At 55.0% G+C, this 13776-nt stretch overlaps 1 protein-coding gene across 2 annotated transcripts; it reads left to right on the top strand.

Moving 5' to 3' along the window:
* The first annotated feature begins 826 nt into the window (after window positions 1–826).
* EIF5A (eukaryotic translation initiation factor 5A) lies at window positions 827–11800 on the top strand. Of its 2 annotated transcripts, none has more exons than XM_039337914.1 (6): window positions 827–983; window positions 6604–6793; window positions 9795–9899; window positions 10010–10141; window positions 11502–11575; window positions 11690–11800. In XM_039337914.1, the coding sequence occupies exons 2-5, from the start codon at window positions 6629–6631 to the stop codon at window positions 11562–11564; spliced, it is 465 nt and encodes a 154-aa protein (XP_039193848.1). In that variant the 5' UTR covers window positions 827–983; window positions 6604–6628; the 3' UTR covers window positions 11565–11575; window positions 11690–11800. The 2 variants fall into 2 exon arrangements, with proteins under 2 accessions (XP_039193848.1, XP_039193849.1); XM_039337915.1 differs by lacking the exon at window positions 827–983 and adding an exon at window positions 2879–3039.
* Window positions 11801–13776: the final 1976 nt, after the last annotated feature.

Below are 13776 nucleotides of genomic sequence, written 5' to 3'. Positions count from 1 at the left end.
CCCTCAATAAGGGACACCCGCCCCCCCCATCGCGACGCCATAGGCCTCTGCTGTCTCTCGGCTGGGAAGCATGGGACTTGGAGTCCAGGCCATCGGCAGGCACCGAGTCGGGTAAGGAAGGGTTGGCTTCAGTAGTGACGGGTCTGGCGTCCCGTTCAGAAAGAAGACTCCTATCGTTCATCCCAAAGTCCTAGTTTATATTTATTTTTTTTTTCCGTTGGGGATCGGCGTGGAATGGAGGCCGCGGCCGTTGCCGTAGCAACCATGGCGGCCGCGGCCCGGCCAAGATGGCCTCCGAGGCCCGCGTGGTTAGGGGAACAAGCCATTTGGGCGTGCCGCTCTGGGCCGCTCGCACGCACACTCGGTGGTACAGGGGTGAGGAAGAGTCCGGCCTCCCGCAAGCCGAGGCACGCATGCGCTTTCGCGGGCGTCCGCGCGCCGGGCGGGCGGGGGAGCGTCCGCGCAGGCCGCCAAACGCGAGGCGTGCGGGGCCTAGGAGCATGCGTGCTCTCCAGCAAATGGCCGCGGGGCGGGGGGAGGGAAGAAGAAGGCCGCTCCTCGCGCCTGCGCGCTGCCTGAACGCAACGCCCGCCTGGTGAAGTAGTAGGACGTTTCCTAGTTCGGGATTTGGAACACATGCGCACTGACGATTCGTGCTCTTTTTTTTTTTCTTTCCCCCTCTCCGCCCTTTCCCCCCTCCCAGGCGCGGAGCATGCGCGGCGTCGCTTCTCTCCGCTCGGAACCGGCCGGGCTTCCCCTGTGGCGCAGGCGCCGCGCGCGACCAGGCTCCTCCCTCTCTTCCCCCTCCCTCCCCCCGGCTTTGGGCTGGGCGTTCGCCGCCAGTGCGCGTGCGGCGACGGGGCGCGAGCGCGAAAAGGGGAGGAGGCGGAGGCGGAGGCGATAAGTGCGCGTGCGCACTGCGGGCTGGGTTGCAGCAGGCAGCGGCGGGCGGCGGCGGCGGCGGCGGTTGAGCTCGCGGGCGGGTGAGTCGCCGAGGCGGCGCGCGGGGGGGGGGAGGGGGCGGCCGAAAGGCCGGAAGAGGGGGGGCGGCCGCGAGCGCGTGCACGCGCGCCCCCGAGGCCGCCCCCGCGTGGCCCGGCGGCGGCGGAGGAAGAGGCGGCCGCCACAGCCGCCGCCGCTCGCGTGGTGCGGAGCCAGGCCGGGGCCTGCGCTGGGCGGGGAAGCCTTGGGGAGGAGGAGAAGGAGGGGGGGCTTCTTCCGGGGAGGAAAGTTGGCGGGGTCCACGTGTGCTGGCTCGGTGGGGGGGGGCGGCGCCTGATGGGCTCTGTAGTCCCGCAGGGCCCTGGGAAGGGGGGGTTGGGGGGGCTCTCTCAGTGGCAGCCCCCAGACCCCACGGTGGGGGGGGGCTACCCGGCTTTGTGCGGGGTGGGGGCTAAAGGGAGCGTGTCCTGGCTTGACCCCTGGGGGGGGTCCTGATTGGAGGCGCCCCCTCCCCCAAAACTGGGGAGAAGCCATCCGGGGGGGGCGAGAGGCACCTTGGGGGGGGGTTCAGGGGGGGTTTCAGAGTCAACCCCCCCTCCTCCCGCCCCCAGACCCAAATAGGGCTCCGCTCTGTTCCCCCCCCCCCGCCAGCCTGGCCGCCTTTCCCCAATGTTAAAGCTTGGCTAGTTTCTTTTTCCCTTTTGCTTTCTCCCCCCCCCCCGTCTTGGTGGTTTGCTTGTGGCTTCTGCAAAACCCCCCCCCCCAATAAGCGAATTTCTTACGCCCAGTGGAGCCGGTTGTGTGACTTACTTTAAGGGGGGGGAGGAGGGAGGGAGGGAGGGGGAAGGGAGAGCACATGGTTGCCCTTTAAAGGGAAGGCCCGCCAGCCCCTCCCCTGATTGAGGGGGGGGGTGAGGGGAGCCCGGCGGGAAGCGAAGTGGGGTGGGTGGGTGGGTTGGAAGGGCTTGGCATTTGGGAAGGCGGCTTTGTTTTGCAACTTGGGGGGGGTCAGGCCCTTGAGGGGGGGAGACAGGTGACTCTTTTTTGGGGGGAGGGGGACAAATAGGAGCAGAACTTCTGGACGGCGACGCTGGCGCAAAAGAACAAAAGGGCGACGGCTGGATTTGAACTTTTCCTCCAGGCTGGGAGCACAACCCCCCCCCCTTTTCAGGCTGTAAAGCAGGGGCTGCTTTTTTTTTGTTTAAAAAAAAAAAGACTTGTGGACTTCAACTCCCAGGATTCCCCAGACCAGCAATTTCTGGGAGTCGAAGTCCACCAAGGTGGGTTTCGAAACGTTCACAGTCGCCTTTCCCCCCTCTTTGGGGTTGGTTCCATGCAACGCGCCCTTGGGGAGTTCACCTTCCTAACTTAGCTGCGCCTGTTACCTCCGTGGCTACCTAGATCAGGTGAGGAGGGAGGGGGGGTTCCTTCCTCCCCCCCCCATAGATGAGAGGAGCTGGATTTGAACTCGGAGCAGACTTTTTAGGCACGGGGCGGCAGGATATCTGCTCCTGCCGGGAGTCTTGGGGGAGCACATGTGCAGAAGCCTTTTCTCGGGATACACTCGGCTCCCCAAGATTTGGTGATTGTAGCAGCTTGGGACGGTGGGGGGGGGCCCTCAAGACCGAAAGAGGGGTCCTTTCCGCCTAAATGTGGCTTCTCATTTCCTTCCTACCCCCCCCCCTTTCTCCCCAACCTCCGAGCCGGTCACATGGTGGAGCCTGGCTCTCCGCAGTGGCAGCTTAGCTGAATCATGCTTCGGGTTGGCAAGCGCCGAGGGGAGGCTCCCTCCAGACATGTGGACCGGAGGGCTGCCGCCTTGCTCTCCTTCTCTCCCTTTCTCTCTCTCCTGCTTTCTCTCTCTAGCAAAGTGGGTGCAAACTTCCTGCCTCCCCTCCTTTTTTCTCCCCTTGGCTCCCGAGCTGCAGCACACACAAAATCGGAAGCACGTGGCCCGTCGTGCGGCTCCAGCTGTGGCAGAGAGAGGGCTGCCACCACCACTACTACCGCTTTGACGACCATTTAAAGGAGCCGCTGTCAGTCTGCAGGGAAGCAGGCAGTTCTCCTCCTCCTCCTCCTCCTCCTCTTCTCCACCAGGTTGGGGTAGCTTTTGCAGGAGATGGGGCAGCTGATGTCTTGCACGGTTGAAGGAGTGCTTTGGGGGGGCTCCTGGGAGTGGGGGGCCGGCATGGAGGAAGGACCTAGCAGCTGTGTGGAGGGTGAACCTCCAGCCAGCACTTCTTTTAGGGAGGGAGTTGGGTTTTCCCAGCTGTGGTGTAAGGGGGCTCCCCTTCCCTCGGAGCGCCCCCCCCCGCCCCTCTTGTCCCACCTCCAGAGCAGCCCCTCCCGGAGAGCTGAGATGCCTAGGGTTTAAAGGCCTTTCCAGAGTGGGTAGGTCTGGTTTTATTGGACCCCCCCCTCCCCAACAACTAGGGTGATTGGGTTGGGGGGAGGGGGGCTTCCCCAATTCTACCCTCTGTTTATTCTTCGACCTTTCAAGCCTTAGGGAAGATTCTTTGCTTGACGGAGCAATTGATCTTATTTGCCTGTTGGGAAGGTGGATTTTTTTCCCCTTTTCTTTTTTGGGCGTAAAGTCTCCCGTCTTTTGCTAAAACCTAAGTTGGAAGTTTAAAAACAAACCAACAAAAACTAGGCTGAATGAGCTTTCTCCGGCAGTGGCAGATTTTAAAAATGGCACGTTTTGCAAGAATATTTGACCGAAATTTGGATTTGTCGTCAGGGGGCCCTCTGGGGCGTATGGAATCCAGGGCTTGAAAGCCTTGTAAAACCTTATCCATTTCAACCGGGGAAGCAGGGGATCCCAAAATAGAGCAGGGAGAATCCAAGGAGCGGAAGGTGTGGTTGAAGTAGTATTCTGGCTTGATCTTTGCTAAATCTTGGCCTGACGACTCGCCTGGAAAGCAATCTTACAAGCTGAACTGAGAGCTGCAGAGAAAGTTAGTATAGATCAGTGGTTCTCAACCTGTGGGTCGGGACCCCATTTGGGGTTGAACGACCATTTCACGGGTCGCCAAACAACGCAGTCCACCATTTTTTTCCCCCTTTTCCTGAGCTGTGCTACTCCCTTTTATTCTATTGGCTTTTGAAAGCCAATAGAAGAGACTCTCTTGAATAGAGTCTAATTCTATTGGCCTTCCAAAGCCAATAGGAATTGTCCAGGCTGTCTCTGCCCTGCTGAGCCTGCCAAAAGTCCCATTCTGCAAACGGTGCTGCACCAGTTGAGTAGTCCTCGACTTACGACCGGTTGAGTAGTCCTCGACTTACGACCGGTTGGGGGTTGCAGCATTAAAAAGGTTGAGAACCACTGGTATAGACGAAAGAAATGTCTGGAGATTTTCTCGGTCATCGAGGTCTCAAAGTTGCTTTTTGCAAAAGGCAGCTGGGCTACAGGACTTCCAACAGCTTGTTTAGTGACCATTCAGAGTCAAGAACAGTGCTGAAAAGCATGACTTACGACCGTTTTTCACATTGGCGACCGTCGTGGCCTCCCTGTGCACACGTGATCAAAATTCAGGCTTTCGGCAACTGGTTCATGTTTATGATGGTCGCAGCGTCCGTGTGTGTGTGTGTGTGTGTGTGTGTGTGTGTCTGTGTGATGTGATCCCCTTTTACGACTTGACAAAGTCCATGAGGGGAAGCCAGATTGACTGAACCGCCGTGTTCCTAACGCAACAACCGCAGCGAGTCGCTTAATAATTGCGTCCTCAAATGGGGCAAAACTGACTTAACGAATGCCTTAAGAACGGAAATTTGGGGCTGAGTTGTGGCGGCATGTCGTAAGGTCTTCCAATCCAGCCCCCTGCTCAAGCAGGAGACTTTGTACAGTCCCAGGCAAAGGGTTATCCAGTCTCTTCTTAAAAGGCTTCAGGGATGGAGCACCCACAACTTCTGGTGGCAGGCTGTTCCACTGGTTTAAGTGTTCTAAGTTTCTCCTTAGTTCCAGGTTGCTTCTCTCCTCGATTAGTTTCTATCCGTTGCTTCTTGTCCTGCCTTCTGGTGCTTTGGAGAATAGAAGGACACCCCCTCCCTCTTCTTTGGGGCAGCCCCTCAAATACTAGAATGCTGCTCTCATGTCACCCCTAGTCCTTTTCATTAGAATAGAGCTGGAAGGGACCTTGGAGGTCTTCTAGTCCAGCCCCCTGCTCAGGCAGGAGAACCTACACCATCTCAGACAAGTGACTGTCTAGCCTTAAAAACCTCCAGTGATGGAGTGCCTACAACTTCTGGAGGCAAGTCGTCCCACGGATTAATTCTAATTGTCTGCAGATTCCTCCTTCGTTCCAGGTTGCTTCTCTCCTTGATTAGTTTCCCTCCGTTGCTTCTGTCAGGCGCTTTGGAAAAAAGCTTGACTCCCTCTTCTTTGGGGCAGCCCCTGAGATACTGGAAGGCTGCTATCCTGTCCCCCCTCGTCCTTCTCTTCATTAAACTGGACATACCCAATTCCAGCAGCCCTTCCTTGTATGTTTTAGCCTCCAGTCCCCTGATCCTCTTTGTTGCTCTTCTCTGTACTCTTTCTAGAGTCTCAACATCTTTTTTACATCGTGGTGACCAAAACTGGATGCCGTATTCCAAGTGTGGCCTTACCAAGGCCTTGTAAAGTGGTATTAACACTTCACACGATCTTGATTCTGTCCCTCTGTTAATGCAGCCTAGCACTGTGTTGGCCTTTTTGGCAGCTGCAGCACACGGCTGGCTCCTATTTAGGTGATTGTCCACTAGGACTCCGAGGTCCCTCTCACAGTTGCTGCAGGGCTCTTCAAACTTGGCCCTTTGATGACTTGTGGACTTCAGCTCCCAGAATTCCTCAACCGGCGTGAAGGAACTAGGACCCGTTGGTGGACTTCAACTAGGAGGCAACTGGACTTTGTTTTTCTTTGAAGGCGTTTTGCTTCTCCTCCAAGAAGCAACTTCGGCTCTGACTGGACGGTGGGGAATGGAAGTCAGAGCTGAAGAAGCTTCTTGGAGGAAAAGGGAAACGCCTTCAAAGAAAAACAAAGTCCAGTTGCCCCCTAGTTCCCTCACGCTGGCTGAGGAATTCTGGGAGTTGAAGTCCACAAGTCATCCAAGGGCCAAGCTGGAAGACACCCCCACCCGCCCTAACCATTTAAAGATGGCTGGACTTCAACTCCCAGAATCCCCCAGCTGGGAGTAGAAGTCCCCCTATTTTAAAACGGACCAGGTTCGAAAGGCTGAGGAATTCTGGGAGTTGAAGTCCGCAAGTCATCAAAGGGCCGAATTTGAAGACCCCTTCTTGTGGACTTCAGCTCCCAGAATTGAATCTCATGCTGGCTGAGGAATTCTGGGAGTTGAAGTCCTAAAAGGGCCCATCCTTGAAGAAGATACCTCCCCCCTCCTTTGCTTTCTATGCATCCCAGGGCACCATCCTGTATTTTATACCTTTCCTTTTCCGGCTCCTGCAGCTTGGCGAGCCGGGGGTGTGCGCTTGTGTGCTTGTGACGTGCCAACCGGCGGGTATCGCGACTTCCCGTGGGTGTGTTTCTCCTCCTCGGCCTTGGAAGCGGTTGCTGTGCCCGGGGTTTCCGCCTCCGTCTTTTCCCCGACGGGCTTTGTCTCTCATTCCAGCCGGCCAGCAGTTGTTCTGACTCTCTCTCTCTCTTCCTCCTCCTCTTCTTCGACCAGCGGTTTCCACAACACCTGATCCACCATGGCTGACGACCTCGACTTTGAGACCGGGGACGCCGGTGCCTCCGCCACGTTTCCCATGCAGTGCTCCGCCCTCCGCAAGAACGGCTTTGTGGTGCTCAAAGGCCGTCCCTGCAAGATTGTGGAGATGTCCACCTCGAAGACGGGCAAGCACGGCCACGCCAAAGTAAGTGCCCGGCAAAGGGGGGGGAGCAGAAGGCTTTGGCAACTGCGGCGGGAGGGGTTTTTTTTCCCCTTGGGGACGCTCCTGGTTGCGCCTGAGTTGGCACGCGTTGAGTGGCATCTTCCCCCTTGCTTGCCCCATGTGTGTGTGTGTGTGTGTGTGTCCCATTGTGCAGCTGGCCAGATGGAGGAGGAGGAGGAGGGTGTGCAGGACCCCCGGGGGTCCTTGCCTTGTGTGCTTTCTCCGATCTTCGTTTTTCCTCGCAGACGTTTCCGTGGCCCTCCTAGGGGACGTCGTCAGTGCTAGGGGGAGAGGAGCTGGACCCCAGGGCCCTTGCGGCTGTCTGCGCTGGGTGGTTTTCTTCCAGGCGTTTCATGACCCAGCTAGGGAACATCGTCAGTGTTAGAAGGAGTGTGGGGTTTCCAGAGATGATGAGGAGGAGGTGGTGGAGGAGGACTGTGGGGTCCCTGGTGCTCTCTGAGCTTGCTTGTTTTCTGGCAGCTGTTTATTTATTTATTTATTATTTATTTATGAGACTTATATACCGCTTTAAGTGCAAGCACTCTCTAAGCGGCGTACACCAGTAAGCAATGTATATATATATATATATTTACATTGCCCCCAACAATCTGGGTCCTCATTTTACCTACCCCGGAAGGATGGAAGACTGAGTCAACCTTGAGCCGGTGAGATTTGAACCGCTGACCTGCTGAATACAGTCAGCTAAAGTGGCCTGCAGTTTCATGACCCAAGTAGGGAACGTCATCAGTGCTGGAAGGGAGGGAGGAAGGAAGGAAGGAAGGAAGGAAGGAAGGAAGGAAGGAAGGAAGGAAGGAAGGAAGGAAGGAAGGAAGGAAGGAAGGATGACGACGACGACTGTGGGGTCCTTGGTGCTCTCTGAGCTGGGTGGTTTTCTTGCAAACGTTTCATGACCCAACTAGGGAACATCATCAGTGCTGGAAGGGAGTGGGGTTTGCAGAGAAGAAGAAGGGGGGAGGAGGAGGAGGGAGGGAGGGAAGGAAGGAAGGAAGGAAGGAAGGAAGGAAGAAGAGGAGGAGGAGGAGGAGAACTATAGGTCCTTGGGGCTCTCTGAAATTGGGCATTTCCTTGCAGACGTCTCATGACCCAACTAGGGAACACCATCAGTGCTCGGGGTCGTAGTCTGCAACTTTTCCCAGATGCAAACTATGGGGGGGGGGTCTTGATCTTCCAGGGAAACCCTTTGTTCCTCCTCCTTCCCCCCCCCATGCAAAATAGGGTGGTTAGGTCCCAAAGGCTGGGCGCAGGACTCACCTGGGGGCATAGTAGCCTTTGCTGTCCTTCCCCAGGAAGGGAGGGGGGATTTGCTGAGTGGAGGGAGGAGGAGGAGGAGGAGAAGAATTGAGGGGTCCTTGCAGGCGTTTGGTGACCCAGCTAGGGAACTAGGACTAGAAGAGAGGAAGAGGAGGAGAATTGTGGGGTCCTTGGGGGTCTCAACGCATTTCTTGTAGACATTTCATGACCCAAGTAGGTAACATCATCGGTGCTAGAAGGGAGGGGGGTTGTGGAAAGGAGGGGGAGGGAGGAAGGAAGGAAGGAAGGAAGGAAGGAAGGAAGGAAGGAAGGAAGGAAGGAAGGAAGGATGGACGGACAGACCCCGGGGTCCTTGGTGCTCTCTGAGCTGGGTGGTTTTCTTGCAGACGTTTCATGACCCAACTAGGGAACGGCATCAGTACTAGAAGGGAGAGGTGTGTGGAGAGGAGGAGGCCCCAGAGACATATATTCCAACCTCATCCACTCTTTTAAGATGTGTGGATGCTGCTGGAATGCCTGAAAGTTTTAATCTATTATGACATTTTATTTGCAGGGATTCTGGCCAGCTTACAACGTAGACCCAGTGAAACATTAAAATCCTCCATTATAAAATAAAATCTGGGAGGGAGGAGAACGGAGGAGCAGGACAGCCGGGGGTGTGTGTGTGTGCTGCTGCTGCTGTTGGAAAGGGGCTCCCTGGAGCTGCTTTGCCAGGCAGGGCTGGCTTCCCCCCCCCCCTCCTCCCTGCAAACCCCACTCCCTTCTGGCACTGAGGACGTTGCCTAGTTGGGTCAAGAGACGTCTGCAGAAAACCCATCAAGTTCAGAGAGTCCTTCTCCCCCTCCTCCTCTCTGCGAACCCCCTCCCCTTTTTTTTTTACTCATGATGTTCACTGGTTGGGTCATGAAACATCTGCAAGGAGACCACAGTTCTCCTCCCTCCCTCTCTCCCTTCCTTCCTTCTTTCCTTTCTTCCTTCCTGCATTGATGATATTCCCTAGTTGGGTCATGAAACGTCTGCAAGGAGACCACAGTTCTCCTCTTTCCTTCCTTCCTTCCTTCCATCCTTCCTTCCTTCCTTCCTTCCTTCCTTCCTTCCTTCCTTCCTTCCTTCCTTCCTTCCTTCCTTCTAGCACTGATGGTGTTCCCTAGTTGGGTCATGAAACATCTGCAAGGAGACCACAGTTCTTCTCCCTCCCTCCCTCCCTCCCTCCCTCCCTCCCTCCCTCCCTCCTCCCTCCTTCCTTCCTTCCTTCCCTTCTTCCTTCTAGCACTGATGATGTTCCCTAGTTGGGTCATGAAATGCCTGCAAGGAGACCACAGTCCGTCCGTCCTTCCTTCTTCCTTCCTTCCTTCCTTCTTCTTCCTTCCTTCCTTCCTTCCTTCCCTCCCTCCCTCCCTCCCTCCCTCCCTCCCTTCCTTCCTTCCTCCTTCCTTCACTGGTGATGTTCCCTGGTTGGGTCATGAAACATCTGCAAGGAAACCACAGTTTCTCCTCCTCCTCCTCTCCACAAACCCCCTCCCTTCTAGCACTGATGACGTTCCCTAGTTGGGTCAAGAGACGTCTGCAAGCTCAGAGAGCACCAAGGACCCCACAGTCCTTTTCTTCTTCCTCCTTCCTTCCCCCCCCATATGGACCGTGTCCACGTGGACCCCCCCTCTCCCCTCTGGCAATGTGCTGAGGCCGTTCTCTCCCTCTGCTGGGATCCTAGGTGCATCTCGTCGGCATAGACATCTTCACTGGGAAAAAATACGAAGATATCTGCCCCTCAACTCACAACATGGACGTGCCCAACATCAAGAGAAATGACTTCCAGGTAGGTAGGCCCAGGGGGTTTGGGGGTGGATGGGATGTGGCGAGCTGTTCCACTGGTGACTTGTCCTCACGGTCGAGTTGTTTCTCCTTCGTTCCGCTCTTGTGTCGCAGCTCATTGGCATCCAGGATGGCTACCTGTCTCTGCTCCAGGACAGCGGGGATGTCCGGGAGGATCTGCGTCTCCCTGAGGGAGACCTGGGCAAGGAGATCGAACAGAAATACGACAGCGGAGAAGAAATACTGGTGAGGAGGAGCCCCGGGCCTATCGGGCTTGGCCCATTCACTGGGCGCAGAGCCTGGGCAGTGGCGGATACACGTGCTTAGCTAAAGCATCAGAATGAAATGTGTGTGTGTGTGTGTGTGTGTGTATATATTTATGTCTTATCTAAAATGGTTTTGAAGATACGAGACTCGGGTACGTTCATATTCAAAAACTAAAACACAGATCACTGAGACTAAAAATGTATTTAAAAACTTCGCTTTTGTCAGCGTCTGCTGACATCGACAGAGTTCTAGTCAGGATTGAGAATCACGTTCTTATAGTCTTTGTGACTCCAAGCGTTTGGCTAATGACCATGTTACTGGTCTATTCAGCTCCCTCCCCCTGTAGTTAATTGCTGTGTCTATATATATCTATATCTATCTATCTATCTATCTATCTATCTATCTATCTATCTATCTATCTATCTATCTATCTATCTATCTATCTATCTATCTATCTATCTATCTATCTATCCATCCATCCATCTATCCATCCATCCATCCATCTATCCATATCTGTCTGTGTCTATCATCTATCTATCTGTATCTATCTGTGTATCTATGTATCTAAATCTCTCTCCCCCCTGTAGTTAATTGCTGTGTCTATCTATATCTATCTATCTATCTATCTATCTATCTATCTATCTATCTATCTATCTATCTATCTATCTATCCATGTCTGTATTATCTATCATTTATCTATCATCTGTCCATGTCTGTCTGTGTCTATCTATCTATCTATCTATCTATCTATCTATCTATCTATCTATCTATCTATCTATCTATCTATCTATCTATCTATCTATCTATCTCTAGACATAGAGATATAAATCCTTATAACTAACATCCCGGTTACTGACTTATCAGCTGTGGTGCTTCTCTTAACCACTGCGTCCAGAAAACGGGACCCAAAATCAACTTGGTTCAACGTCTCACTTAACGGCAGAAAGCCCAGGCTCAGTTGTGGCCGTAAACCCAGGGGCTACCTGTACCAAGGGGGGGGGGGAAGGACCAGGGATGCGGGAAAACGGCCATCCGGCAAGTTTTCAAAGGTGATGTTTCCTCCACCTTGGAAGATGGGGGGCGGGAGGACTTCCAGAATTCCCTAGCCAGCCTCCCCGGGGGTGTGGGGAAGATGCAGCAGGGAATTCTGGGAGTTGAAGTCTTTTCTCTCCCCCTCCAAATATTTCCCAAGCTGAGAAATTCGAGCATAGCAGATCCAGCACTGAAAGACTTCTTGCTTTTTTGGGGGGGGGGAGGGAAGATGCAGCAATTTGGGGGGGACCCCCCCAAGTTTTCCTCCTCCTGACCTGCTCTCTTCCTCCCCCCCTGCCCCCCCCAGATCACTGTTCTGTCTGCAATGACCGAGGAAGCTGCTGTCGCTATCAAAGCCATGGCTAAATAAAGGAACCACAGGTGAGTCCAGGTGAGGGTGGGGGGGGAGCAGCGTGGGGGGGAGAGGCGGTTCTTTTTCCCTGGGGGGGCTCTTTAACTCCCCCCATCACCTCCCCCTTTCCCCCCCCCCCACAGGCAACTGCCGCAGCCGCAACCACCAACCTTGTCGCGAATCGGAGAGGATCGCAACCCGCAGACTTGTCAGATTGGGCTCCGAACCACCCAAAATCTTGGTTTTTTTTTTTTCCCTTCCTTCCTTCTTCCCTCCTCTCTTCTTCTTCTTCCTCTTCTCCTCCTCTTCCTCTTTCTCTTCCATCGAAACGAACGAAGGCCCCTCCCCTCCCTTTCTGATCCTCCCTGTCCCCGTCCCCCCCCCATTCCCCCTTTTGAATTAAAACAAAGAAAACCAAGCTTTTTATTTTGTGGTCTTTTTACAAAAAAAAAAGAGAGAGAGAGAGAGAGAGAGCAAAAAACGAGGCATACGAATAAATAAAAATAAATACGTCCTCCCCCCACACCCCTCCCAACAAGAGCTGGATGTCGACATAATCGGGGTTTTTTTTTTTCTCTCCCTTGTTTTGACCCCCCCCCACCCACAAGACCCCCTTCCTCTGCCCTGCTTTCCCCCCCTCCCCTTTCTTCCTCTTCCTCTCTCGGGTGCTTGTCACACTACAGCTGAGGCTTATTTTTTGTGGATTTTTTCTTTGTTGTTGTTTCTGGCCAAGAGAAGTTCGGGAAAATTTGCACTTAAAAAAAAAAAAGAGGAAAAAAAAATATTTAAACCGCTGGAAAGGGAGAAGGGGGGGGGGGCAGGAGAAGAAAACCACCGGGAGAGATTCTTTCGTTTTAACCTTTTTTTCTGACCCCCCCCCCGTTGTTTTTCATCCTCTTTTCGGGAGAGGGCAGTTTTTGAGAGGGGAGGGGGCTGCGAAGCCATCCCCTTTTCTCCCCCCACCCACCCCGAAGCAAGACGCCGGGGAGGGAGGCTTGTCGGCCTGGCTGCGCTCTTTCCTCTCCCCCCCATGAGCCTTTCTGTTGAAAGGGTGGGTGGGGGGGCCGTTTGATTTTTTTTTTATTCCCCCCCCATCACCTGTCTGCTGGATGGTTGCATTGCAGCAGGTTTGGGTCATTTCCCAACAAAGTGCGTTGTTTTTTGGGGGGGGGGGGAGATCCCCACTCTGGTTGCTGAGCTCTGCTTAAACCCTCTTCCTCCTCTTCCTCACTGGAGCCCTCCCCCCTCTTTATCTGCAACGGTGGGGGGGGGGACAAGAAGACCCCCGCCAGGCCTGGGACGATGGGGAACTGCCCTCTGCGGCGTAGGGGCGGGGTTACTCTGCTCCCTGTCAATCATGTTGGATTTCCTTTCCTCGCCCCCCCCCTTCCCCTCCTTCCTCCCCCTCTCCCCCCCCTCCCCAGTGCTTGTAGCTGCCTATGAGCCCCCTCCTCGTTCTTGGGAGTTAGAAATCGCCGGCATCTCTTCGGCCCTGAGCAGGCCCCCCCCCCCATATGCTGGGTAACTGTCGCCACCCAAGAGCTGTTTTAAGGTTAGGGAATCTTGGGGGGGGGGTGCAGGCCGGGTAACCAACTAGCACCCCGAATGGTCTCCTCGGTTCATATTTACTCTCCTCTGCTGTTCACAGGTCAAGCTGTGGCGCCCCCCCTCCCCTTTCCCCCCCCCCCGCCCTGTTAATCCAACCCATTTGTTAATCAACCTCAATAAAAACAAGTTTAATATGAACGCCTGGCTCTGGCTGTGTCTTCATTGTGCGATGGGGGCTTTCGGGGTCCCTCCCTCTTCCTCTCCCTCCCTCTCCCTCCCTCCTCCCTTTCCCTCTCTCCCCCCTCCCTTTCCCCTTCCCTCTTTCCCTCCCTCCCTTTCCCCTTCCCCTCCCTCTCTCCTTCCCTCTTCCTCCCTCCCTCTCCCTTTCCCTCGTTCCCATTGTCCCTCCCTTTTCCTCTTTCCCTCCCCTTCCCTCCCCCTCTCCCTCCCTCTTTCCCTCTCCCTCCCTCGATCCCACTCTCTGTCCCTCCCCCCTTTCCTCTCCCTCTCTCTCTCCCTTTCCCTCTCCCCCGTTCCCACTCTGTCCCTCTCTTTCCCTCCCTCCCCTTCCCTCTTCCTCTCCCTTTTCCCCTCCCCTCTCTCCCTCTCTTTCCCTCCTCCCTCGATCCCACCCTCCCTCCCTCCCTTTCCCCTTCCTCCTTCCCTCTCCCTTTCCCTCCCT

Source organism: Crotalus tigris, unplaced genomic scaffold (assembly GCF_016545835.1).
Source record: "Crotalus tigris isolate CLP2741 ecotype Arizona unplaced genomic scaffold, ASM1654583v1 scf7180000017690.20705106771:4171800, whole genome shotgun sequence".
NCBI classification, from domain to species: domain Eukaryota; kingdom Metazoa; phylum Chordata; class Lepidosauria; order Squamata; family Viperidae; genus Crotalus; species Crotalus tigris.
The sequence above is the reverse complement of the archived record's forward strand: the minus strand, read 5'-3'. Positions and strand labels throughout refer to the sequence as shown.

What these genes read in the sequence shown, in the direction of transcription:
- EIF5A (XM_039337914.1), top strand. Translation starts at nt 6,629, where the DNA reads ATGGCTGACGACCTCGACTTTGAGACCGGGGACGCCGGTGCCTCCGCC. An exon ending in GCAAGCACGGCCACGCCAAA is followed by an intron (nt 6,794 to 9,794) that starts GTAAGTGCCCGG and finishes CTGGGATCCTAG; the next exon opens with GTGCATCTCGTCGGCATAGA. An exon ending in ACAGCGGAGAAGAAATACTG is followed by an intron (nt 10,142 to 11,501) that starts GTGAGGAGGAGC and finishes TGCCCCCCCCAG; the next exon opens with ATCACTGTTCTGTCTGCAAT.